This window comes from Echiichthys vipera (genome assembly GCF_963691815.1).
Source record: "Echiichthys vipera genome assembly, chromosome: 7".
Lineage (NCBI taxonomy): Eukaryota > Metazoa > Chordata > Actinopteri > Perciformes > Trachinidae > Echiichthys > Echiichthys vipera.
Window position 1 is genome coordinate 19,427,375 of NC_139832.1, and position 27,176 is coordinate 19,454,550.

General features: G+C 39.6%; 1 protein-coding gene across 1 annotated transcript in view; it reads left to right on the plus strand.

Annotated features, from left to right (window-relative positions):
* Window positions 1–27,176, plus strand: part of cdh13 (cadherin 13, H-cadherin (heart)) — a gene marked incomplete at its 5' end in the record, with an annotated part of 302,811 nt that overhangs the window by 12,132 nt on the left and 263,503 nt on the right. Inside the window, one exon of the mRNA XM_083916469.1 lies at window positions 22,251–22,462. Coding sequence (XP_083772595.1) covers window positions 22,251–22,462 — 212 coding nt within the window. The remainder of the gene's footprint in view (window positions 1–22,250; window positions 22,463–27,176) is intronic.

A 27,176-nucleotide genomic window follows, 5' to 3' on the forward strand; every position in this document is an offset into this window, starting at 1 on the left:
CTGTTTGTTTCACAAAGTTAAGGTTTTTGTTGAAGTGCCTTGATTTTTTTAAAAACAAACATGCAAGGACAGCAGTGGTATAGCCACAGCTGATATTCTATCAAATTCTGAACAGTAGAAAATAACAGTATTTCAGAAAAAAATAAGTATTAATAACTTGTTCTCTAATTTTGATCTCCAGTGTATATACCCAGGAGTTGAGGATTATTCAGGTGTAAGAGATGTTTGACCTGATGGTGAGGACTGCCATTTCTGCTGAATAATGACCGAGATAAAAAATTGACTCCAATTTATGAAATACCGTGAGAATTGATCCTCTATTCAGTGTTAATTGCAATGCTGTCAGTTCAACACAGCACTTTCTCTATTTCACTGCAACAGCAGCCACTGCAATAAACACAATTCCTTTGATGCACAGAGAATAAACTGAAAGACCCATGCCTTTAGATCGAAGGAGGAATTTGCATGTGGGCTTCTCCATCATACATTTTACAAAAAGAAGTGTCATATTTCTTTAGAGTGTCCTCATACCAAAATTACTTTTCCACAGGGTCTAAATGCATTAGGGAGGCCAGGCAGTGAATGACATTTACTGAAGGATAAATTAGGTTCTCTGTTCTGAAAAGTCTTTTATTCACTCTTTTTCTCAGTTTTTCTCAGCGGGTCCTGCCATGATGCAGAGAAAAACAGCAAACCAAATGTATTGATTTTGAGATGGTCTTATAGCTCACCTTAGTTTTGCAAGCTGTTTGTTTCTTGCCTTGCTGCTGCCTTCTCAGAGGTGGCAGTAAAGTTGATGCAGTTTGCTGTCACCAACCTGGCAGGCTGTCAGAAATAATGGCACTTCGTATTGTCAGTAATGCTTCTAGTATGTAAGAACTGGACTTCTTCATGAACATTTATTGTCAGCAGTCTGCCTTTTTCAAGAGGCCATCATATGTTATGTTGTGTTAATTTATGCATTATTGCAAACCTTCGGTGAAACGTGAATTATGGTGTTCTGGGAAGCCATAGGGCACACCATGTTGACAGCCAATAAAATGTGGAGAAGAAATGAGGAGAGCTACCTTATCTGTATCCTGCAGAGCAAGACCATGACTCTGTGAGGCTGTTCTACTACCATCCACCAAACATGATCACTCCTTAACACATAGGAGCCTTTAGCATTCTCTATAGCTTCACTCTCATCCCTTAATTAAGCATTCCTTAAGATGTGACTTTAAAAAATACACAGATGGCCCTCTCCAGGCTTGGCATTGCTCACAGTAGGACTTCCACTTCATGTTCGGAAGCAGTCCGTGGATGTGGAGCTCTTCAGGCTGGCACAGGGCCAAAGGCATATTAACTGCATTGAGCTCCAAAGACCTCCCTGTTGGCACGCTCCTTGTCTCTCGCTTGTGTTGCCTCGGACTTTATCATCAAGGCAATTTAAAAGTACTTGAATTCTGATAAAGCCTAGTGGTTGTAGACAAACTGGACAAATGGAGCAGCTCTCTCATCTGTTTTATTTTTGTTTCTCTCCTACTCTGCTCTGCTTTCCCAGTTTATGTGATAGACTTTGCTGTCCTTCCTGTTCGGAAGCACATAAAAAGCACCACAACACACACACAAGCACACACACACACACACTGGCTGTACACACAGGGACGTACTTGTATATGAAATGTGAGTTTTGTGATTTATTTGCTGCTTTAAAGGTTGCTTCCTCAGCTACACTCCATTCTTGCTCATGCAGATAGATGCTTTTTTTCTCTAGTCAGCCTATTAAATGCAGCACTCAATTCTGTTTTTCAACCAGGTCGGTACGGTTGTGTGGTGTGTATTACTGTCGCCTCACAGCAAGAGGGTTCATGGTTCGAATCCCGGCTGGGGCCCTTCTGTGTGGAGTTTGCATGTTCTCCCTGTGTCTGCATGGGTTTTCTCCGGGCTCCCCGGCTTCCTCCCGCAGTCCAAAGATTAATTAGGTTAGGTTAATTGATGACTCTAAATTGTCCGTAGGTGTGAATGGTTGTCTGTCTCTGTTTGTCTCTATGTGCCCCGCGATAGACTGGCACCCTGTCCAGGGCGTACCCAGCCTCGTGCCCGATGTCAGCTGAGACCAGACCCCCCGCAACCCTGATAGGGACAAGTGGTTGAAGATGTTTAGATGGACTTTAGACAGACAACTATTTGATGTTCCCCAGTAAAAGAGAAATAGCAGACATTTTATATATATATATATATATAGTGAAAGAGTCCCACACATTGTTGCCCTACTTACTAATTTTGGCAATATAACCTACCCTATAACCCACCACCACGCAACTCAATGCCACCCCAAACATCCACCTACATTACACCTACTCTGTCATGCAGAGACTGCGGGATGCATGGATTTATGTTCTTCCTCACTTCTGTCTGCAGGACAAGGTGCATATCCTGATCATGCCACTCTCACGCCTCTAATGGAGCAGCATTTATCACCTTCTGTAGCCGGAGTCACTGGGACCCGCAGCTTCTTTTCCGGTGTATTTTTAATTTGACCATAAATCAAGGTGTGCTTTTGACAAATGACTGTAATTAAAGGAAAGGCCATTACTAGTATGGGTATGCAAGTGTCTGTGCACATGCATGTGATTGTGTGGGCGGTTGTTTTCAACATACATTATGTTTGTAATCTCAGCATTGTATGTTTACGGGTAACAGGTAAGGAGTGAATCAAGATAAAGACAGAAACCAGGGATCCAGCTCATAGCTACAGTCAACCTTTTATGGGTCATCTTGTGACTAGAAGCTCCTGGCAGTTGGAAGTTAGGAGGGCTGGGATGAAGGAGGGGTGAGAGAAGAGAGAGTGAAACATAATGCTGAAGTGGGCAGCAATCATTTTATGTGAGATTGCAAATCATCAGTGACAAAAGAAAATGCCATGAGAATTCTTGCTATAAACGGTTAACTTATATGTGGGCTACTCTGTGGCTCTCTATTAAATGGTTTACGGTAATATATTGCAGTATTATAGTGTTATTGAATGCACAATTTTTCTGAAATATACCATTATTTATGGGCTATTTCAAAATATAAATATATTATATATATTTTAAAATATATAATAAAAGGTCAAAACGTGATAAACTATACTTTATTAAACGTCACAATAGTACAAAGTTATAGTGAACAATGGTAATATAAACTTAACATTACACTAAACATTAAAGGGGAACTACACACATTTTCTAAATGAATACACATTATTCCTATGGGCTTAGACAGTCCAATAGTATGAGTAGACTTGAACAAGTCTCTCCCACATCCAAAAATTAGAGTGCTAAATCTTTGTAATGTCAATAAGTATGAAGTGTGGAACTGCGACATAGACAACACATTTGGAAGTATGTTATAGATTATAAAGAGCTCCCAGGGGGAAGTCCTGGGAATATGGGTACTATATGGGCCGAGCATTAGCCACAATGGTAACAAATTTGAAAGCATCTGACCAGTTAGCATCGGAGAAGCTTATTTAAGACAAACATAAAAAAAAAGTTAAGACATTTTTTGGGACTGTGAACAAGATTATGAACTTGAACTAGTTCATTTTAATCTGTACGAACTGAAGTTGTTACTTGAAAAGGGTTGCAGAGTTGGGTAATAATTAGTGATAATTCTTTGTGGGTACTACCACCGGACAGAAGTGCAAGAACAACGAGGAACCACATCAGCCACTGTTATTTGCTGTCAGTCTGACTGATACACTACATTATGTGACTTTATTGATGCTAGAATGTATTTTATTTTATTATACACTACTATTTTCATCTTGTATAACATTTGGATAGATATCTTACTTTTCTGTCTGCACACCTGCTCCTCACTGAATTGGCATCTTGGTGAGCCTGTAGAGGCTGCAGTCACAGGGCACCAGTGACACAGGGACAGCAGTGTCAAGAACCCATCTGCAATCATGGTGCAACTGGAAATCGTTTGATATACTCTGTCATTCTTTCTTTTGCTGTCTCTTCTGTGTCCATCCTCTGTCTCTCCCACTTTCTCTTTCCGTCTCATGCCCCTGAAGAAGATCACTCTTGCTTCCTTCCGCAACTCATCGTCGTCTCCGTCTAACCTACTTAACAAGGCAGAAATTTACATTTCTAATGCAAATTGCAGTGCATCTGCTAGTAGGTCTAACAAACATCGTTCGCAGCACTCCTGGAATGGAAAATAAACGCCACATGTTTAATTCAATGCAGGTTGTTCACTGAAAGGGTTTTCATCAATTAGTAACCTGATGTTTTTAATTGCAGCTTTAAAGGACTTTAGAGAGCAGGTTTTGGCAAGCAGCTATGAACTGTCAAAATGAATATTACATTATTCTGACCAGTCGTTGGCACATCTTGATTCTGAAAGAAAGTGATGGCCTGAAATGATCAGAGACCGCAGTCATCAGAGTAGTTTGCGTCAGCTGGAAACCTGCTCAGAAGCATCTTCTAGATTTGTATTAGCTGCCCCATTTAACCTCCGTCATCAGTGGCACACTCATCAGCTGCTTAGCTGACGAGAAACATCCAATCACATTCACTCAAAGGCTTTTACAATGTAACTGTTCTCACTATCACACTGCTGATATGCTGATGACCCCAACCTCCTCAAGCTTTCGATAGTTCTGATTTAACTTATTTTTATGCTTGTGTAACAGAACTATGCCCAGCAGAATCTTCATTGCTGCTATGAATCTTTGCGAGCTCCCTTCAAACCTGTATGACCATTTGCATTTAATAATGAATTCATTAATGTACCCTCCAGTGTCTTTGATTGAACCAGCAATTTACTGCATAATATTCCCTTCAATTCACTGTTCAGAGTTTGTTTTATCCATTGTTTGCCTACTGGCATGCAGCTGTGCACTCAGGGTTTCCCTGTCATTACAAGGCTTAGATGCACCGGCTAAATGTTTTTTTTGCACCCACCCTAAGCTGTATGAATGTAATAATAACTTGGATAGTATCTGGATGAGGTGATGCACAGGACTTGTGTCTGCTCGTTGTGTTTTGCCAACAGCATAGCTACTCCTTATTGTCACATTTTGTGCCTGTGAGCGTAGTGTGGGGCAGGCAGGAGTAAGCCGCTTGCTCCATGAGTGCAGAGTGTCCGCAAGTGAATTGTCTAGTCTCGTTTTCACTAAGACATTTTGATATTGTTCGGACCATACTCAATGTTTAAAGTTGTTTTCAGTAGAGAATTATCTTGGATTTGGATAAAGCTTTTGTTTGATAGACTGGTGTAAAGAGGATGTGGTCTTTTTAAGTCTGTCTATTCTTGGAGGGAAATTGTGTAACCCTTTTACTGCCCTTGTGGAAACCTTGCATTTAGCTCTGGTTTTGTGCAGGGATAGTTCTTTACTGCACTCAAAAGATCAATTTGGCCAGACAGCTTTACTGAGTTCTTAAAAACCTGTTTAGAACAATGGGATACGTTAATAACAATTTCCTGAGTGACAGTTTGGAAAACCGATATATGTACAGTTCCATTTCTATAAGCAAGATTGCAAGATTACATTGATTTTTCATTAGGTATTTAGTTCTAGGAAATTTGATAAATCCCAATCACATTATATGTATTTACGATAATTCACTCTAATACATAATTAAAGCTATAATACTTTCTGTTAAATACTTTATATTTTCCTCTAATTAAAAAATGACCACAGTGATCTTAATGAAAACATGCAAGAAAACCAACTCAATTAAAAATCATGAAGATAAAGAAATAGAGCAAGCAGGCTTTAACTGCCGTAAGTAATTATTGTAATTGTTGTCTAATTGTTTGGGCCGTTTAAAACTTTATTATCCCAAGATACTGTTATTTTGTCGGTATCCTGATTACATTTTGATAATGATAATAGATATACAGTGCTATGCAAAAAAGCTCAGTTATATGCTTTACGTGGGGGTTCAATTATATGTTATACATCATCACTGCTTGGCTATTGAACGCCCCCGATGACATTAAAACATAATGCAATGGAACAACTCCCTATAAAACTTATCGTTCTGTTAATTTATGTCTTTTAGAAGAATGTTTTGTCTTTTTCTGGTAAAGAAAAAACTTTGTTCTTCAATTTATCTTATTGAGGTAGCACTTGTCCAATATAGTACATTCTGAAATGGATGTAATTATTCTTTGTACTTAAAGATTATCAAGCTGATTTTATTGCATCAGATAATTAGGGTTGTTGTTTATTTTCCACCGCCATTAAATCTGCTTTAGTGTTTGTGTGCGAGTTTGTGATTGTAAAGGGAGGTGTGTATGTTGCTGGATGCAGTTGTTTCCTCCATGTGGAGTTATGTTTATGGTCTATAAACATAGATTTTGTCAGTTGCAGCTGCAGAGGACAGTCATCACAAAAGCCAAATGCTTTCATCATCCCAAACAAACCATCCACTGCCCTGACTAGAATTTTTCTGGTCAACCATTAGTCGTGATTTAGGTTTGTAAATGTTTTTTTACAAGTGCACGTCACATACTGAGCAAGACGCATGTTAATTACGCTGTCAGCATTCCATCGCCAATCGACATTACCCTATTGAGTATCTATTATTTGTTTAGGCTGCTATTAATGAAAAATAAAATATCCTTCTATATAAATCAACCGATCAATCGATAAAGTAATAGATAAATGGATAAATAACGACGAAACAGGACCAGGAGTGACACATGTCCCTGGAATCCTGTGTCCTGACGATTTGGTTGATTTTCAAAACAATATGACATTTTATTAGTTGTAACACCAATACAATAACTTTAAATTAGCTTTCAAACTTACCACATGCATGAAGCATGTTGCCTTTTTACATCAAAGCAATATCCTATATTATTATTCTGACTCTGAATTTGTCGGGGGAAAACAGCAAGGAGAGAGTTCAACATTTAGTTCATTTATTAAAATAACACATAACACAATAACACAGCAAAACTTAACTTGCTTAAAGGTTGAATATGTAGAATCTTCTTTAAAAGCTATATATATTTTTTTTAAATAATACACTCAGGGGTCATTTTGAGGGGTACAGAATGGAAGTATTGCTTTTCCATAAAAATAATATATATATTTAGTCTGAATTAATATTGAATTTTTTTTTTCACGTGTTTGACAATTACTTTCTGTCACGTTCTGTTTACATTGTACCAGCCATTAAGTAGCCGGCATTGCAGGGTTGCTGGGTTATCTGTAGTTCGGCGCGGCTAACGTTACTGTAGGCTGGCAATGGCTGAAATGGAGTTTTCCAATCCTGCAGATGGTTTGTTATTTGTACCAGCAGATAAGTGACCAGAGATGGGCAAAAAAAAAAGGAAGTATAGGCCAAGCACTCACTCGATGGACTGAGATAAAGGAGTTCAACGGCATTAAAACGCACGCCCAAATGGCTACGTTTGTCCTGGAACAGTAAGCTAACTTTCATGTTTACTTAGCTGTAACGGCTAACGGTAACTGTCAGTCAAACTCCTCTGCAATACTTGATTTTATGGTGCGATTTGAAGGAGGGGATTGGTTCAAACAGGCTCAAATAGACTCTGGTCTCCTGTAGGGTACTGGGTCAGGTCTGACGAACCTGGCAACCCAAGTGCTTTTAATTATTTTTGTCCTTGCGACTACAATCTTGAAACACTAGATCACCTTTGACATGTAAGACCAACATAATAACAAATATATGATAAATTAAAAAAACAGCAAGTAAAACTGTTAAAAAATATTTTTATTTTCGTTTTAAAATATAAATAATATAAACAAACAAATAAATCGGCACACCTCAAACTTAATCACTTAACACAAATATATTGCAAAAACGAAATAAACAGACCAACATATTTTTTATGTGGTCAGACGACCGCAGTGCACACCTTTATCAACACCTGACAGTAGCCTACTGGACTCATGTTTTCCCTAGCCGCTCTGAGTCTTCTCATTATGAGAAAGAAACACAGTTTGTCCACGTTCTTGGGGAGAAGTGAGCTTACAATGAAGCCCGCTTTGGAAAAGATGTGCTCCGATGGTGTGGACGTGCATATAGCCTATTGGCCACGAGACAACGGCATGTAGACTACAAGCTAACCAACGTGGACTGCTGCTGACTGTTCCCAGCCACTTCCTGTGTCTGTCCTCTCAAATTAAATGTCCACACGTTTGAACTGTATACGTTTTGATCCATTTTGAAAAATCACAGTTCCCAATAAAGTCTTTTTTTTTCCTTTTTTGACTAACCAACCAATAAAATCTCGGCCAACCAATTACCTTTCTGGTCGATTAACATTTGGTCGACTATAAGGGGGCAGTCCTACCATCCACAAGAGTATTTTGCACTTCAATATTTTATAGACCCCTCTTCATACAATCCTTGTATTTTTCATATCCATATGCTGGAAAAAGTATTACTTTAATTATGAGCTGGAAAATGTGTTTTAGTGTCAAGACATAGGCAACAGTTTTGTGCTATTTTAGAATACCTGTTCCGTCATGATAAAACCACTAATGTGCACCTGGCCAATCCTTGTGTTTTCTATTTTCAAAGAGAATACAGGTGTCATTCAGAATTGGAAATGCTGTCAATTTCATTTAAAATTTCCACGCTCCATCTTTGGGTCAAATCTAACCCGCTTAATAACTTGCTTAATAATCCTACCGAGACGGTGAAGGCAGAACACTACATTTGACACCAAAGCACCCAATAATGGCGTAATCTGTAATGTTATAAAACCAAATATGGAAATAGCTGTTTGTATGTGTGTGTGTGTGTGTTTGTGTGTGTGTGTGTGTGTGTGTGTGTGCTTGTGTGTGTGTGTGTGTGTGTGTGCATAAACATGTTCAACTGAAAATGATCTGACCTAGATTAATACATTAGTAACCGTTTTGCTTCTTTGTAATATGTTGCTATATATTTCCAAATGTAAAAGTATTATTACCATGTTTTTCAGTGTTATATTAGTGATTTATTAACTAATATTTCAAGTGATGAAAAACTATGAAATGAAAGTGCTAAAATATATGTTTTTTTGTTTTCATGGTTAATGTTTCAATCTATGAACATACCCTTTCTGTTTTTTAAAGACCACCAAAAGAGTATGCCCACAACAAGCTCAGTCTCTATCCCTCCCTCTCCCTCCATCTCTGTCTGTCTGCTCTCCTTTCACCAATAAGGGTATTTCCAGGTTTGGTCGTAGATTTGAAAATATGGAATGTAGATGAGTTACATTGACAGTGTACTTTTTACTGCACAAACAGGGTATACCTCGTCCAGACTTTCGACCAGACTTTTCAAGTGAACTGTGAACTCACTCTGAGGGGATAATGATAGCTGCTGTCAAAGAAATGACAGAATAACTCTGTGTCAAAAGTTTAGTTCTCAGCCCTATGCTACTTTCCTGTTTGGTTCTTGGCCAAGAGCCCAGCATGGCTCCTCCTGAGTGGCCAGGGAAAGTGCTGAGTAACTTGGCCAGAGCCTCAGGGTCTCAACCTGGGTGTTGCTGGCTTCCTGAAAGCCTATCGATCTGCCTGAATGCTTGAATGCTTTGATGGGTGCCTGTGCTTTGCTGGATGTAGGCTTGTGTGTGAAATTGCGTTTGCTTATGGATTTGTGTGCGTTGGACTGTACAGTGCATGCTTATGTGTGGTTGTGTATTCCTATGTGTGTGTCCGTGGCACTGAGCTGTTTTGATTGACAGGTTTGGGTGTTACTGCAGCTGGCAGGAAGCTTTCAGCTTTTTTCTGCTCGGCTGTTAGATGGGTTGGCTAATATCTACTCCTCTGTTGTGGCCAGAATAGACCTTTAAAAACAGTGATTACCTCATTTGCACACATATTCCACACTAAGAGCTCCAGTATACTTATTTCAAAATCAAAGTTGGCACACTCTGGGTCTGGGGGAGGAATTGCCCGTATAGCCACTGTGTCTGGGGCTTTGTCCTCCCACGCTTAAGGATGGAGTCGATAATGGCTGAAGAAATGCTGACACTGAAACCCAAAATGAACAATACCAGTTTTCACAGCTAAAAATACAGAGAAAAGACATTATTTACAACTAGTCTAGTACATTTATATTACAGCACCAAACAAGATGGTAAATTATTATCTAGACATATATATCGGTAATCAGCATGCATAAAATAATCAACCTTTTATTGGTTTATATGACGTATAGAAGGTATGAATTTATAGACCCATTCCATAAAACATGCTAGGAAAAGTGGGGCTTAAAGTCCAAAACCTGGCTTTAATGAACCTAATAAATCCGGGCAGGAGTCAGGACTAAATCAGTTCCATAAGACAGGCTCAAATCATTGCTTTATGGAACATGCACAGCAATAATAATAATAGTAATGTTTATTTATATAGAACTTAACAAATGTAAGTGCTTGATTGCAGTAGGCAGCATTGTCTCCAAATACTGTATAAGGAATGTGACAACACAACTGACACATCTGTGTAGTGCTTATACTTCATATGTAGTGTGTGTTTCTCTCTTTCTGAATATAATAATAACCTATCCTTAAATAAGTATTATTGTAGTTTGACCAGTTCAGTTGAAATCAAATAATCATGTCTTGATAGAAAAAAAAGAATATATAACAAGAATATATACATATATATGGGCAATAGACTTAACATGGCAATCAACCTTTAACTCTTATAGTGTACTGTTATATATTATCACTTACAGTGTACATAGTCTGTAAATGTAATGCCATCCAAGTTTGAATACAGTTTTAGGGCAGGGGTCTTTTTTGTGATCAGCATGTGGAAGAAGCAGAAACAAAAGCTAATGTTTATAGATCCAGTAAATTTTGAAGTCAGCCAATAGAAGTCTGGCAGTATAATTTGAGGTCATCTGGTTCATTGTACTGGTTGCCTAGTGGTGCGGATGAATGACTGACTGTATTTGGTGATTGAATTTGGTTGCTTTGAATATTATCTCTTAATCTGGTTTACTAGTGATGCAGGGTTGTACAGTAACTTTCTACATATCTCTTCAACCAATAATTTCAGACCATCCAAAATGTCGTCTTTACATGACCGTAGCAATGATTCTCCCTTCTGCCTTCTTCATCTGAGGGCATCCATCCCTGCCCTGGCTCTCTAAGATGGAACACTTTACCCTGCAACTGACAAACAAACAAGAGCTGATTGAAGTTTGTTACTGTGCTCACTCACTCCCTTCTGATCTGTAGCTGTGGTTAACCTTGTCAAGCAAGGCTTCAGGGGCTCTCCATTGCATAGATTCCCTGATATACTTTCATTTATATTTCATATAAAAAACGGGTGAGGAGAGCTGTGATGGGTTCTAAAATAGAAATCTAAATGAATTCATATCTAAGCAGGTCTGACCTTGAAGCCAGCAACTTCAAAGAGTAAGCCTGTAGGCCTAAACATTTCATTTGGAGACAGCAGGATGTTAACTGTCACTGTCAGTGATATGAATGCATGTTATTTATGTTGGAAAACCTTCAACAGTATATCTTTTTTTTGCTGATGGGCTGACTATCTCACTGATGGATTAAGTGGGGTTAATTTGTTAGATGTAAGTAAACAATGTTTGCTTGTGTTTTGCCTCAGACCCCTTTATGAAGTGCTGCTGATAATAATGAGGGCATTTTTTGTGGACATTGACTTCTGTTTGAGTTTGTGACTGTTAGTGAGCAACAGAGTGGAGAAGAGACTATCTCTGACTTATTTTGTATCCTGATGAACGTGACTGATTATGAACAAAATTGCTGCAGCCCGTCGGGGGAAATACGCACTGTAATTATGGCAGAAAAAAGATGCTCAGAAAACCTTGTTAAAATCTAATAAGCCCAAGGTTCTTTCTAGTTTGCCTTGCTTTGTAAACACAGATAGATAGATAGATAGATAGATAGATAGATAGATAGATAGATAGGGAAGTAGAATCCCCCCCATCAGGTGGCTGAATAACACTGCTGTAATTTAGCGCTGCATGCAGTTGAAGTGCAGCAACTCCCTTGATTGTTAATGTACACTGTTTAGAAATTACCCACAGTAATTTGACATGGCCTGGCTCTAGCAGTGAAGCCACAGTATCCACAATAATGATAATTTCTGCATCCCTTCTACTGTTATGCAACTGCAAATGCACCTTCACATGCATAATAACATCTGGCCAAAATTAAGAAGCATGGCTAAAGTATGCTGTCAATGACTGCTGCTGGCCCCTAACAAAAGCACATAGTCTACTTTAGAGCTGCAAAGACTTTAATCCAATAATCTTTTCATTTCACCATTTAATAGACCAAATAAAGTATCAATTAATCTTTATAATTGACAGATTATTAGACAATGGAAATAATTGTTAGTTGGAGGACTGTCAGTCCACCATTTCTGTCCAGACTGAAATATCTCAACAACTTTTGCATGAACACGTTATTTTGTAGACATTGTCTCCATAGGATGAATAGTCATGACCGGGTGATCAGAAGACTTATTCTGTTGTACCACCAGCTGTTCAGTGTTGTGATTGGCATCAAACAAGGGACCCTATATTGTTTGAAGACAAGACAAATATAGTTTCCAAATCTATTTGACTTTTAATGATTTATTAACTTGGAAGATTCAATAATCATTGCCCATTCCCACTAGTTTGCCACAAAATTTTATAGAAAGTCCCCCTCAGGTTAAATTGAAATTACTTTGGTGATCTCATGTATTTCTAGTATCACCACTGATGAGTTGTGATGATCTGCAAAACATTGAAAATTGACAACATATAAAATGCTGAAAGCTGAAAAACATCATTTTTTTAATGCCCATTATGAATTTCATGCCTGCAACCCATTTCACCATTTGGGTATAAAAAGACTGCGATACAATAATTTTATATAAATATAATGGCTCCCTATGTAAAATTGAGAATAATTTTCAGGATTTCATCATCGACAGTACACTAAAATATTCAGAGAATCTGAAGAAATATCTGTGTACAAGGGACAAGGCTTAAAACCAATATTACATGACTGATATTTGGTCCTTCAGATGGCACTGGATTAAGAACAGACACATATCTTTAGTGCACTGCATGGGCTCAGGAACACTTCGCACACAGAAACCATACATAAACCAGATCCAAACACACCTCTGTTTTCTCTGGGCCAAAGCTCATTGAAGATGGACTGAGGTGTGGTGGAAAACATTCCTGTTGTCTGACGAGTCAAAATTTTAAATTATTCTTTGAAATCACTGACGCTGCTTCCTCCGGGCTAAATATGAGAGGGACCATCAGGCTTGTTATCAATGCACAGTTCAAAAGCCAGAATCTATGATGGTATGGGGGTGCATTAGTGAGCATGGCATGGGTGACCTGCACATTTATGAAGTCACCATTAATGCTGACGCATATTCAGGTTTTGGAGCAAGTTATGCTGCCAAGTAGACGTCTTTTTCAGGGAAGGCCTTACTTATTTCAGCAAAGCAATGCTAAACCACATTCTGCAAGTATGCCAACAGCATTACCCTGTAGTAAAAGTGTCAGGGTGCTAAACTGGCCTGCCTGCAGTCCCAACTTGTCACCCATTGAAAATGTTTGGCACATTATGAAATGTTAAATATAACCCAGAGAAGCCCAAACTGTAGCATGCTGATGTTAGCCTTTAGCTTAAAACACCTCTGTGCAGGTACAGCTGTACAGAGCCACTAGCACGGTTGTAGACTCTTGAGTAATCATGAGACAGTAAAGTTGTGTGGCAGCCTTGGCTATGATGAGATTTGAACTCTTACACTCAGCACCAGACTGACTTTCGGTGGCACTGTCCTGGCATTCCAGGCCTAGTAAGTTCGCTATAACTCAGGGCGATAACAAGGAGAGATTGCCATTAGTCAAGTGAGCACTGAGCTGGCCCTTATTATTTCACGATTATTACTCTCTTTCTCTCGCTCACTCCCATTTCTCTTCTGTCTCTTTTTTACAATTGTTCAGTAGCAGAAAGAGACAAACAAGAAGCTCAGTTTACCCACAGAGTTACAGACAGCAGACTAAAACAGTACATAATTGTTGACTATGACAGCAAGGACCCGTGTTACAAACCAAACCACCAAATCCCTACCAAACTGGCAGCCGTATTTGACAAAACACCACACAAAACCTGTACATGGTAAAATATGGTGATATTGATTAAAATTAGATCCCTGTGGTACCAGATAGCTTCAACTGTTCAGTTAGTAGAATGACTTCAACTCAGCTGCTAAGCTGTTAGTGACTGATCTATTTTGTAAGTGCCAGCTTATCATAATCAGCTTTTGCACATTTCTAAGCTGGTGATTCAACACAATCTCTGAACCTCAAGTAAATAATTTCAAGAATGTCAGTGCTGCTCAGAGTAACTTCTTCACTTTTATGACAGTTTTATCATAGCTATAAATAAAAAATCAAACACTAACAATAAAAATATTTCTTTTTTTGAGGGCACAAGTTGACAGTACATTTTATAGCCCTGTCATTTGTAACAACACTCAAGGGGCACATGATGTGTTAGAATTAGCTAGCTGTTATCTGGAATGAGTTGTTAGATAAAATGAGTTGTCATACTCAGACAGAGAGCAACTACTCAAACAATAAGAGCGGTGTCTCTAAAATGATTAGATGAACAAGTGAAGTTAATTATGCACATTATACCTAAATATGTCTATTTTAAGAATATAAAATACAAACACTTCCTTTTGAACAGACAATATCATTAAAGATAAAACGTAAATAGCTGATATCATTCACAGTTATTTTTGTCTGTATATGGGTGACGCAGTTGTCCATCTGGTTTCTGATAGAGATACAGCTTGTACTGTATTGGTAAATACTATAGGAAAACAGAGTCAGCATTGTGCCACTTTGCAGATACAACCCCCCCCCCACCCACCCCTACACACAGACACACCAGTGGGTAAATTCCTTCAAACCGTTATCTTTTTAGCTAAAAAGCCAGACCCATGTTACCACTGATTCCCAATAATGGGTCTTACACAATACTCTGTGATTGGAAACTCTGGGGTAAAATGCAATTCAAAATACGTTTTAAAAGGCAGCTTCTTCTCTAATGCCAAGTGATTATTTAAGAATGGTGTACTCCTGAGCCTTTTTTATGAGGCTGAGCACACTCTATCTATCTAGTTAACACGGCAGCTATCAGCTACAACACACCCGTGCTGCCACCTTTGAGATTACCCCTCTGATTCCCATCTCTCCCATCATAGAGACTTGACATTTAGTTACAAGATAGAAAATTGTCTTCAAAACACCTCAAAGGAAAACTTTAGTACCTGACAGAGGAGGGGAAAAAAATGCAATTTATGTGACTGACAAAGAGACTGCACCCAATGTAAATAGGCTTAGATGTCAAAATATGTTGCTTCATCATTGGGAGGAAAAATATCTAGATCAGAGTTTTACGTGTAGATGTTTTGTATTCATTATCCTTTTTGAGTATACAGAGTAAGTTATATAACTAACATGTCAGTGCTTGACAATGTTGTGAAATTTGTAAAACGAAATGTGTAAAGCAGACTGTAGATATTTCTTAATAAGAGCTTGAATAAATGCATGTGGTGCCAAAAAAAGGTGATGGAAGGATCAAGCCTGAAGTAACCATTGGCCTTAGCAGGCTTGAGTCACATTACTTTGAAAAGTAGCTGGTTACGGAATACCAATTAGATGGGAAACTTTGTAATTAGTAAAGAAATCCATTGGATTACAACAGCATTTGATCTATTCTGAATACTTTTTGATTGCTTCAAAATTAAGAAATGGTACTGACAAAGTACAGGTGTGTGTGTTTTCTAGAACATGTAGGATGGTGTTTCTTTTGTTTCAATTTTTGTTGCTACTGTTGTGCTACATGGATAATTTTACTGTAGTGTAATGCAACCGCACATTCATACCAAAAACGAAGGAGGCAATGCAATTTGGGTTATAAGGGCGATGCAATGAAGCGGCGATAGCGTGCATCACTTCATCACATGTTGCTTAAAGTTGAAAAATGTTTAACTCCTCAAACGATACCCCATGACGCTGTGCAGTGACAGCCAATCAACGTTGAGATTGTGGTAAGCGTCATCAAAGTTCTCTGTGATATATTCCAGGGATCTCCAAATCCACCACAGTTGCAGTCCTTGACTACGTAAAAAAAACGTTACTGTTCCTATGGATATATAATATAAATGATATGTTTTCTGACATGTGGATGACAGCAACATGCCTTAAGGCATCTAGTCTGCCGGCAATCCAGAAGAAGAAAGCGGTCATTGCAGAATAAAGCGAGTCTCTGGTCTGATCTACCAGAGACCGGAGAGGACCCTGTACGACTCTCGGGGTTAATTCACTGACGGCCTGATTTCAGTACAACACAACAGCTCTTTCAAGAGCCACACACTGGTTAGGACTAGCATAACTTACCATTTAACACAAGAGCAGAGTAGGCTGAGCCGGAGGGTAGCTTCAGTTAGCTAGCCACCTCAGCTGCTACCTGCGAAAGAAGCGATGATCAAAAATATGACAAATGTGATCAAGCAACGCGATACTCGCGTTCAGGGCGATTTAATTGCCTCCATCACTCACGGTGTGAATGCACAGCAATTCAAAATGTTCATCAATGTAAATAAAAAGGAATAAAAAAAGTTTTTCTTTCCTTAAATCAACAGCTCCACTGTCGAGGGGACAGGTACAGGAAATCTTTCCTGCCACATGCAATCACACTGTACAATAATAATTAAACTTTTTTATACATTTTATTTTTTAGGTATCTTTTATAATGTATTTCTTTGTTACTGTTTTGAAGTGTCTGTGTGTAATGCTTCTGTTACACTGCAATTCCCCAGTTTGGGATCGATAAAGTATTTCTATTCTATTCTATTAACAAAGCTTGCAACCTGAGAGGAGTAACCTATTTGATATATTGTAGAACATATTAGGCATTTAGAATTGGTATTGCGAAAAAAAGTTTCATCATTTTAAAATTGCCCAATTTAAAGACGTAATAAGGAATTGAAGAAAAAATGTGGACCCCCCCCCCCCCGGAGTCATCAGTGAGGGATTTTGGTGAATAATCCATGTTTTGCACAGTTATTTCAACTCTGAGCCAGCACTTTGAAGAAAGAAAGTGGGTGCTTGATGGTGCTGGTGGTGAGCGGGGTTAGTTGCGTTCTGTCATTGTTACCCGACTTCAAAGCTGCCAGCTCACCATGCTCTCCTCTCAAATCCCCCAAAACCTGACAACATTAGAATACCATCAAACACTCTTTGGCTGCCTTTGAAATGCCACTGACACTGTTTGGCGGTTCAATTTGAAGGCTCTAAAGAGCGCACCCATGTTATTGAAATAAATCTGAGGCTTGTAATGGGAATGGAAATGAACACATCTTTCATGCTTTGGCTTAGAAGTGAGAGTTGAATATTGAGATAGAGCCTTGCTTCCTTGGAGAGTAGGTTGTTGACTTTGTAGCTCTCCCTCAGTGTCCATTGTACCATTGCCGTTCCTGTCATTTTCTTTTTCATTTTCCTTTTCCTTCTTCTTTTCTACCCTCCTCTTTTCTTCACTCTGGTATTCTGCTCTTACCCTCATCCAGATGGCAGAAAATGATTCTGTCCAGAGGGAAGATTTCAAAATGTCTGCAGTGAGAGAGATAAAAGAAGCCAGACTATACAGTCACAAAGGTTAAGTGTACTAAATGAGTGCTTTGATAGACTTCAGTCTATTGATTTTATAGTCAGACAGTGCTAACCATGGACTCTGGAGCAACAGAAGATAGGCGTGTATGGATTGATGACTTTAAGTCAGACACCCGGGCTACACGGTGGTGTAGTGTTAGCACTGTCGCCTCACAGCAAGAAGGTTCCAGGTTTGCATCCCAGCCTGGGCCTTTCTGTGTGGAGTTTGCATGTTCTCCCAGTGTATGCGTGGGTTTTCTCCGGGTTCTCCGGTTTCCTCCCACAGTCCAAAGACATGCGCATGTTAGGTTAATTGGTGTCTCTAAAATTGCCCGTAGGTGTGAATGGCTGTCTGTCTCTGTCCATCTCTATGTGCCCTGCGATAGACTGGCGTCCTGTCCAGGGTGTACCCCTCCTCGCGCCCGATGTCAGCTGGGATCGGCTCCAGCCCCCCCGCGACCCCGACCCCGGGATAAGCGGTTGAAGATGAATGAATGAATGAAAGTCAGACACCCAGCCATTATTTCTACAAGGTATAATGGTGGGGAAGTTGAATGTATAGGTAGACACGATAATGAAAAAAAGGTGGTAGAGTGGAGTCTTCCAGTAAGTGGTTTAAAACTCTAGATTGCATCTGCTTTGATTGAGAAAAATGAACAAAAAAAGTTACCGCTTCAATCCCGAATTGTAAATATAAAACGTGTTTGATTACGATCAGACTTAAAATCCTGTAGTGTGAAAGGAACAGCGATGGAATATTGAACATAAACCTGCAATAGCCAATGAGAGCAAGCTGACTGAGAAGTGAGTCAGGTGGACAGTAGAAAGAAGGACAAGCTTGTGGAATTATGGTTATAGAAGGAGTAATTGTTTAATTTCTCAGGCTGTCACTTTTGTTCACCCGGTTTTCTTTAAAATCCCAAATCCCTGGAATCACCACTTCTTGACTAAATAGTCTGGTTTGTGCATTCTTATTATTAAAATGTTAAAAAATGGTTAAGTCTGTCATTATGTCTGTGTTCTCTCAAGTTTTAAAATCAGTGTGCCAGGCTGTAGGCAAAGGAGTGGTTCGCCATTGCCTTACCCCTCCATAGTGCTAATCTGTATGCTTTAGGAATAGTTATTAAGTTTCAATTGAAGTGAGGGTGGTGGGTCTTAGGCAACACATCTTTCCTGAAATTAAGAAATGAGATATCCCCAAAGAAATGTAGGTCAAAAGCAACTGGACTTGATTATTTGTCTAGGAAGATGTTTCACCTCTCATCCAAGAGGCTTCATCAGTTCATTTACGCATCTGACCAGGCTGGGACTGGTCAAACCAATAGCCTCGTTGATGAGAGGTGAATCGTCTTCCCAGACAAACAACCAAGTCCAGTTGCTTTTGACTTAAATTTCTTTGGGGATAACGATGACCTGGAAAAATTTGAATATTTACAGGCTTAAGAAATTAGATACTTTCAAGTACACACCATCATATGCAGTCAGTGTTTGTCATATGGTTGCAATGTCATGTAACCTTGATAATAGCCATATAACTGGCACTTAGAATGATTTTATGTTATTATTTGTACATTACTTTGTTTGTGCATTAAAAAACAAACTGTGAAAATAATAACAAATTAAAAACATTAATGCTGGATTACATGCTTGGATTTTTCTTTCTTCAGTCTAGCATGGGAAAGGTGAACTCCACTACTAACACTAATTATAAAAAAACAACAACTTCTGTTACAGTGTATAGAGGGGCAGTTACAATGTTCCCACCCTCAGGTGGTACCAAGGATTTTTTTTCTTAAAACTTAAGCTTTTAATTGTAAAATTGGCTTGGGTGGTATCTGTTTTTTCATACAGTACATTCATACCATCTTGACATACAACCATATACCTTCTGAAAAGACTACCTTATTTGCCTTGTTAATGCATCATTAAACACTTCTTCACAACCCAACATTGACCGACTCTGGATTCGACAAAATAAAGTCTAAATCTCTTCAAAAGTTTTATGTGAAAATATTATATCTATCGCTGTTTTTCCCAGCTGACTCTGCCATTACTGGGTCTTTACCGGTATCAGTCCTGTAACGTCATTCCCACCACTCACAGTTCCCATCTTTATCAGCTGTAGAGACTCAGCTTAAACTTTATCCTTACAGAAATCTTAAGAATTATTCATTCATTCATTCATCTTCAACCGCTTGTCCCTGTCGGGGTCGCGGGGGGCTGGAGCCGATCCCAGCTGACAACGGGCGCAAGGAGGGGTACACCCTGGACAGGACGCCAGTCTATCGCAGGGCACATAGAGACAAACAGAGACAGACAACCATTTACACCTACGGGCAATTTTAGAGTCATCAATTAACCTAACATGGGCATGTCTTTGGACTGTGGGAGGAAACCGGAGAACCCGGAGAAAACCCAGGCAGACACGGGGAGAACATGCAAACTCCACACAGAAGGGCCCCAGCCGGGATTCGAACCAGGAACCCTCTTGCTGTGAGGCAACAGTGCTAACCACCACCTCACCGTGTCACCCATTTTAAGGATTATGGTTTTTAAAAACCTAAAGCTCAAAGAATAAGTACTGCCGCAAAACAATATGTTAGAAATGACAGCTCAATCAGACCCAAAAAATTGCACAATTTTCACTGGAAACAAACTGTAAGTCAAACTGAATCAGATGCTAATTGACTGTTTGCATTACCATTTTGCATCTGTATTTGTATGGCAGTGATTTTCACACCCTGTTTTTGTAAGGCAGTGAGGATTCAACAGTGCGACATCAAGGCTGTTACAGTATGTTTGGTTTAACTTTTAATGAGCTGGTTCAGCAGAGAAAGTGCACAGCCTTTGCACTGGAGATGGGAGATATTTTTTATTTTCAGAGAGGCACCACTGAATCACAAGCTGCTCTGAGAAATGTGATATACATGGTCTCAGATCTGAACCCATTCCTTCCTCAGAAATATGGCCTCCCAATGTTAACAGATCACAGAGATGAGAGACTTTCAGATCTTTTGGAAGGGTTTCCTTCTGCTGGTTATGAGCTACAGTTTTCTATGTTATGTTGAACTGAAAGCACGACATCCTTAATTGATAAGTCGTGTAGGGCATTGGCCTGACAGCCCTGCCCTTGTCCCACTGGAGTGGACAAACAGAATCTTTCCCATCCTTGTTTTTACATCCTTGTTTTTACAGTAAACTAACTAGTACTTTCTGTAGACTTGGTTAAAGAAAACAGAATATCCTGTTGCAGGCAATCCTGATCTCAAACAGAACTGAAAAAGACATAAAGAACACTCAAAAAGCCACAATATGTTTGAGGCAGACACTTGTCTGAGGCTTGACATTTCCCTGCACTTTAGGCCCCATGCTGGGAGTTGTACAGTACCATGTGATTCATGTTTCACCTGATTTACTGATCAACAACATGTGTACATATCCATGCATGCAGGTTTCCTCTGGCTTCACAATCCACAACAGCAGGAAGCATCATGGGAGGCCGAGGTAAAGAGGTGGTGAAGGATGAGGGAGGAAATTATTGTCTGGGCTGAGGGTGAGGGAGGACATTGGGATCATGTGGCAACACAGAGGGGAGGGTGTGAGAGAGATAAAGAGAGGATGAACATGATCAGAAGGGATAACGCCTGGTAGAGTCCTTGGCGGTATCTCCCTCAGTCAGAAAAGACAAGCTCGCATGTGCACTCACTTGCACGGAATTTAGAAGGGATAGTTTTCTCCCTCTGCACCTTAAACCCTTTCTCCTCGACATCCAATCTTGCGAATGGATGCTGCATTTTCTGTAGTAAATGAAACAGCCTTGCAAAAAGCAAGTCAGACACATTAATACGTCTACAATGTGTATGTAGCATGCAGTGGGTCATGAATATTGTAGCAGGCTGACTGAATTGTAGCCTATCTGATAGAGCTTTTCAGAACATCCCTTTCTTTCCTCAGGGTATCTGTTTATCTCCAGAGCATCTGGAGAATCTTTTTTTGTGGATTGTCTGGCAACTCCATAAGCGCTCTTCTTTATAGTGCTGTCATGGATGGATTGGGTGGAAGGGGCCCAATGGACACAGGCCCATTGGCCAACAGTGTTAGGGTCCCCCCTGTCCTTCATCTGCAAAATGTCACTCGAAGAGACATATACATGAAGAGATACAAAAGGACCACAGAGAAACAAAAAAACAAGGACAAATGTACACAGATAAACTACAGATAGAAGTAAAACAGATCCAGACACACACATAGACTTCCAGTGACTATGAAAAGTGGCAAAACAACCACAAAGACCCAAAATGACTGCAAAGAGACACAAGGTAACTACAAGGGCTGACAACATGCCACAGAGATGCAAAATGACTACCAAGACACTCACAACAACTAAAAAGAGACACAGAATACAAAAAGAGGCAAAACAACTATAAATTGTGTCTTGGGACTATTTTTTATGTCTATGCCCAGGGGCCCATTCTCCCATAGTCCATTCACGCTCAATTACTTTTTCCTACGGTTGGCATTTCTGTGTGCAATTTGTTCAGAATTAATGCATAACATCCACCTTTTTGTATGTGTTTCTTCCAGTCCAATTCGATGACTGTGCGGGGAACAAGGATTTGAAGTTTGTGCTGTCGGACCCCAGCTTCCACGTGGATGGAGATTTGAATCTGGTTCCTCGGCGAGATGGCCGATACAGCCAACCAGTCCTGTCCATCCACGGGCTCAGTGCAAACGCAGATGACACGGCACTGGTGGAAGTCACTGGACTGCCAGTTCAATCTCAGCTCACTCTCAGGGTTAGTAGAAATTGCTGCTGTGCGTGTGTCTCATGTGTGTGTGTGTGTGTGTGTGTGTGTGTGTGTGTGTGTGTGTGTTTGTGTGTGTGTGTGTGTGTGTGTGTGTGTGTGTGTGTGTGTGAGAGTGCGTGTGTGCGTGCGTAAAATAAATAATTATCTTTATTTACACTTCATCAAAATTGAAAAGGTTACGCTTCATTAAAGATTTAAAAGGTTACTGTAATGTAGTATTAGCAGACATAATGTAGCAGTGATCAAATTACAATGCCACTGGGTGAATAAAATGATTTATGAGCAGCTTTTAACTTTGATAATTTGTGGTATGGACTTTTTTGTTTTCTTACCAGGATTTAGATGACAATGACGATGGTACTCTCGTGCCTGCACTGCAAATATGAAGCTACAGTATAGCCAGCAGCATGTTAGCTGAGTTAAAAAAACTGGAAAACAGCCATCCTGGCTCTGTCCGAAGGTAACAAAACCTACCTAACAGCACATCTAAAACTCACTAATGTGTTAAAGAGTATCTAAGTTGTTTAGTCTTTACACAAGGTGTAACACATTGCAGTTCGACTGGGGGTTGTGTGCTTGAATATTCTTTGACAAGGGACCAAAACTTCCTGAAGTCTCCATTGGTTGCCTGGCAAACTCATCATTACAATCAGGTCAGAGAAGTTATTGCACCCAGCCAAGCTGGATTGTTATGTGGTTATACTGATGTTAAAAAAATGGTTTGTGTTCAGTTAGCCCGCATTGCCTGTTACCATCACTTTCCTGGTTATATATTAATTAATTATTATTGAGTAATATTACCTATGGCTAGCCTTGTTAAGTGTTATTAATTACATTACACTTTAAATACCGAGAGCTTTTTCACAGCTTTAGCAGCCACTAAGCCTGCACAAATAAGACCTAAAGAAACCGTGTTATTCTCGAAGCCCCCAACTCAAACTCACAATTGTTCTGCCAAGAAACAGCATCTTGGCGCTTCTTGGCTATTTGCAAATATTTAAATTAAGTAATATGCATATATTTGGTGCAAAACTGTTCCCTGTAAATGCAAATGGTTGGCTCTCATAATGCGTCAGGTGGGTTCAGGCATAGACAAATCCTGAACCGTGCATCACTAAAATATTTATACGTTGCCACGTGAATAGTTTCAGTCAAATGCAAAAAGTGCCAATTGCACCCATCTGCTTAACTGTATGGGTGTGTTTGTGCTGTAATATCATTAGCACCCATAGCTTGTAAATTGGACCCTGAGACAAGGCTGATGGTGGTTGTAAGTATTGCACAATTTATGGTACTGTCAGTGGCTGCAATCGCTCCTCAGTATTTTTTATGAGAGATTTATTCAGCTTGTGTGAAATTTCACCCACTGTTAATTACTGAGAGTTAGTTAATTTACCCTTTGTGCTATTTCAGTTAGTATTTGGGCTTTATTTCTTGCACATTAGTAATGAGGATCGCTCTCCATTCATTGGAAATCGGACGCCGTCACTCTCACACCTTGCATAGTGGCAGACAGATAAAAAAGATTGATTGACTGTATGCAATTTGTGCCCTGGTGCCATCACTCCTTTAGCCTTGACTAAAGTTTTATAAGCTCATATCCAGTCTCCATGCCATGACCCGTATTGGTAAAAAACTCCCAAGACACCTAAATCCTCCAATACAATACCTTCAAATTCCTTCTACAGACATGAAGGTGGTATCAAGATTTGAAAGAAAACCACAACTACTCCTTTTAAATGAGGAGACATGGTTGAGAGGGTAAGTTCAGCATGGACAGCAATAATTAATTAAGAGTTTAATTCACAAAACATTCATTTATCAGTGATAATTTTTGCAAATTAAAAACATTACAAACCAAATTCATCAAATGTTCAGGGACATTTATTTTCAGTCATATTCATGTTTCAGGTATATTCACAGATTTAAGGCATGCTCCTGTGACATTAATTAACACCGATTTATAGAACTGGACCACTTCATGAGATACCATATTATACAGCTGGGAAATATTCAATGTCCAAAATTTTTTAAACTAAATGGACATTTGAAGAGTGTGAAAACTAACTTAATTTGATGCAGGTATTAAGGGGATCGTTCTTTGGCATTACAGCCTCAGTAAAATATGACAGACTAGTGCGAGAGCATAAAGAAGAAGAATGTTGTTACATCCACCAAGAGATCCATGTAAAAAGTTAAAAGATAGGGTTTTGATTTACTAAAAAGGGACTTGTGAAAGCTGGAAAAGGCTGTGAGAACAGCTGCCAAACCTTTGAGCATGTCATTGCCATCACCAGCGATGTGTCAGTTTCTAGCACTGTTTCAAATGGCAGCAACAACTGAGTACAGCACTAAATCTGCCACAGGCCGACAGAGTTAATGTTTGATGATAGACAGTCTAGATTATTGATCCAGATATCCAGGTTACTGACACTTACAAATGTTAAGCCCTGGAAAAGACCCGTGATGCTTTGGAATGTCCGAGCGAATGTGAATGATGTGTAAAGGTGTCCGCTGTGGTTCTCACATATGCTTTAAACGTGCTCTTAGACAGTTTGGTGAAATTCTTTCTTGAATAAAATAGTAAATTGAAACCACTTAAACTTTGATAAAAATACCCAGATGCAGTGGCGTGCACAGACTTTTTAAAAGGGCAGGGGCGAAAAGGGGAAAAAAAGGACACATAAAGCGCGTCCTCGACACTGAAGAGGGCACTTTAGTACAGGTTTCGCCTCCTAGAGGGCACTTAAGCCCAAGTTTCGGCTCCCAAGAGAACACTTTAGCATGTGTTTTAGCTCCTAGAGGGCACTTTAGCACGCATTTTTCAATAATTGGGCCACAAGAGGGCAACCACCCCTTTGCACGGCACTGCTGTGTGGAGACAATTCTTGTTATTTAAATCATTATTCATATGAGGTCACATGGGAGGAAGGAGGATAGGAAATACTTTTCTACAGGGCAACTAAAACAACTGTAACATTTTGACAGGGTTTGGTGCCGTAAGTACTACACTGGCCAGTTCCAATTATATAGGAATTTGGCCAGTAAGCCTGTAGCCCAACACTGAGCTCTCTGCAAATGTGTCATTTTCGTTTGTGAAATGTGTTTCTGTAGCCAGCAAATATACTGCCTTATAAAACTCTCTGCATCTAAATAAACACCATTGTCCCACATTCATATCCTCCATATACCTAACTACCCCTTCTGTTTAGTGCAAATACACTAAGTTGATTAGGACAAGTTTCCAGGGGCTGCAGGTACAGTTGGTGTTCCCTTCATTCTCTCAGAGATCATCTGTCTTCCTGCTGCAGTGCTCAGAGTCCTGCTGCTACAATTCCTCCAGCCCAGGGCATAATGAATGTCTCCATCTCCTTCAGCATGAAGTGACTCATTTGTTTGTGCCTCTCACCATCGTTTATTCGGTTACCTAGTCCATGGGTATTACCTTGGCAAGTCATTGACGGTATAAGTGAATTACTCTTTTGGCAAGTCATCTGTGGGAAGTGAAGTTTCTAGTGACAAATGTGACTGATGTGTGTGTGTGTGTGTGTTTGTGTGTGTATGTGCGTGTGTGTGTGTGTGTGTGTGTGTGTGTGTGTGTGTGTGTGTGTGTGTGTGTGTGTGTGTGTGTGTGTGTGTGTGTGTGCGCGTGCGTGTGTGTGTGTGTGTACCATGAGATTGACATTGTCTCAACAACTTTTTAAAGGAATGCCAAGTCTGGTTTTGAAACTACTTATTTATGTTTTGGAATAGTCTTGGACTAGGCTATCGAGAACTTGATAAGTTGTTCCTTGCTAAGTGCTGTTTTGGGATTGGTTGTATAGAACGCTGCTTAAATGCTTTTCAGTGATTAGTTTTACGTTGGATCAAAGATTAGATAAGATAAGATAAGTCGCTGAATTGGTTGCTAGTAGCTTTTTATAAATAAAGCTGCCAAGAAGGTTGCAAAAAGTAGCGAGACCATGGCCAACTGTGAGTGCTTTGAGACGAGGAATGGGCACACAGCAGCACTGGCTTCACGTTTAGGAGTGACTACAGAGTGATTCGTGCATCAGAGTCCAAAACATCATTAATGTCTCCAATAACACCAGCAACTGTCGCTAGATTTCTCTATAGGATGGGATTTGGGAAATCGCCAGATTTGGCAAGAACGTCTCTGGTGTTTGTACTATGATTATACACAACAGCGGCTCTTCCGATCTTCTTCTCCTTGTTGGTGTATTTCTGTGGCAGTAACAGCGCCACATCCAGGCCTGGCATGTGTATTGCAGCGGTTTTAGCCGATTTCACTGGTTTCGTGTGGATGCAGATATTTCTTGAGTCAAGTCCCTGTGAACGGAAAACTTTTTAAGAACAACAGAGAAAAAAAAGGTTGTTTTCAATCGTGTGGACGTACCCTCAGTCTTGACTTGGTTTTTATGAACTTGGTCTTGACTCGGATTTACTGGACCTAATCTTAGACTTGATTTGGAAGTGATTAAATTGGTCTTGACTGTAGCTCTTTCTGTGAGCATTAAGCTCAATGCACTGCTGTGCCTAAGAGCAACCTTAAGCTTTTGGTGGAAACAACAAAGCTGCTAGTGTGGCTGTAGACTCTTGGTCTTATTACACTGTATAGTTCAGTATACTTAGAAATAATTAATGTGAATTCTATTTGCTATCAAGCATTTAGATGTGTAGTCACTTACTGAAGGGGGATTGT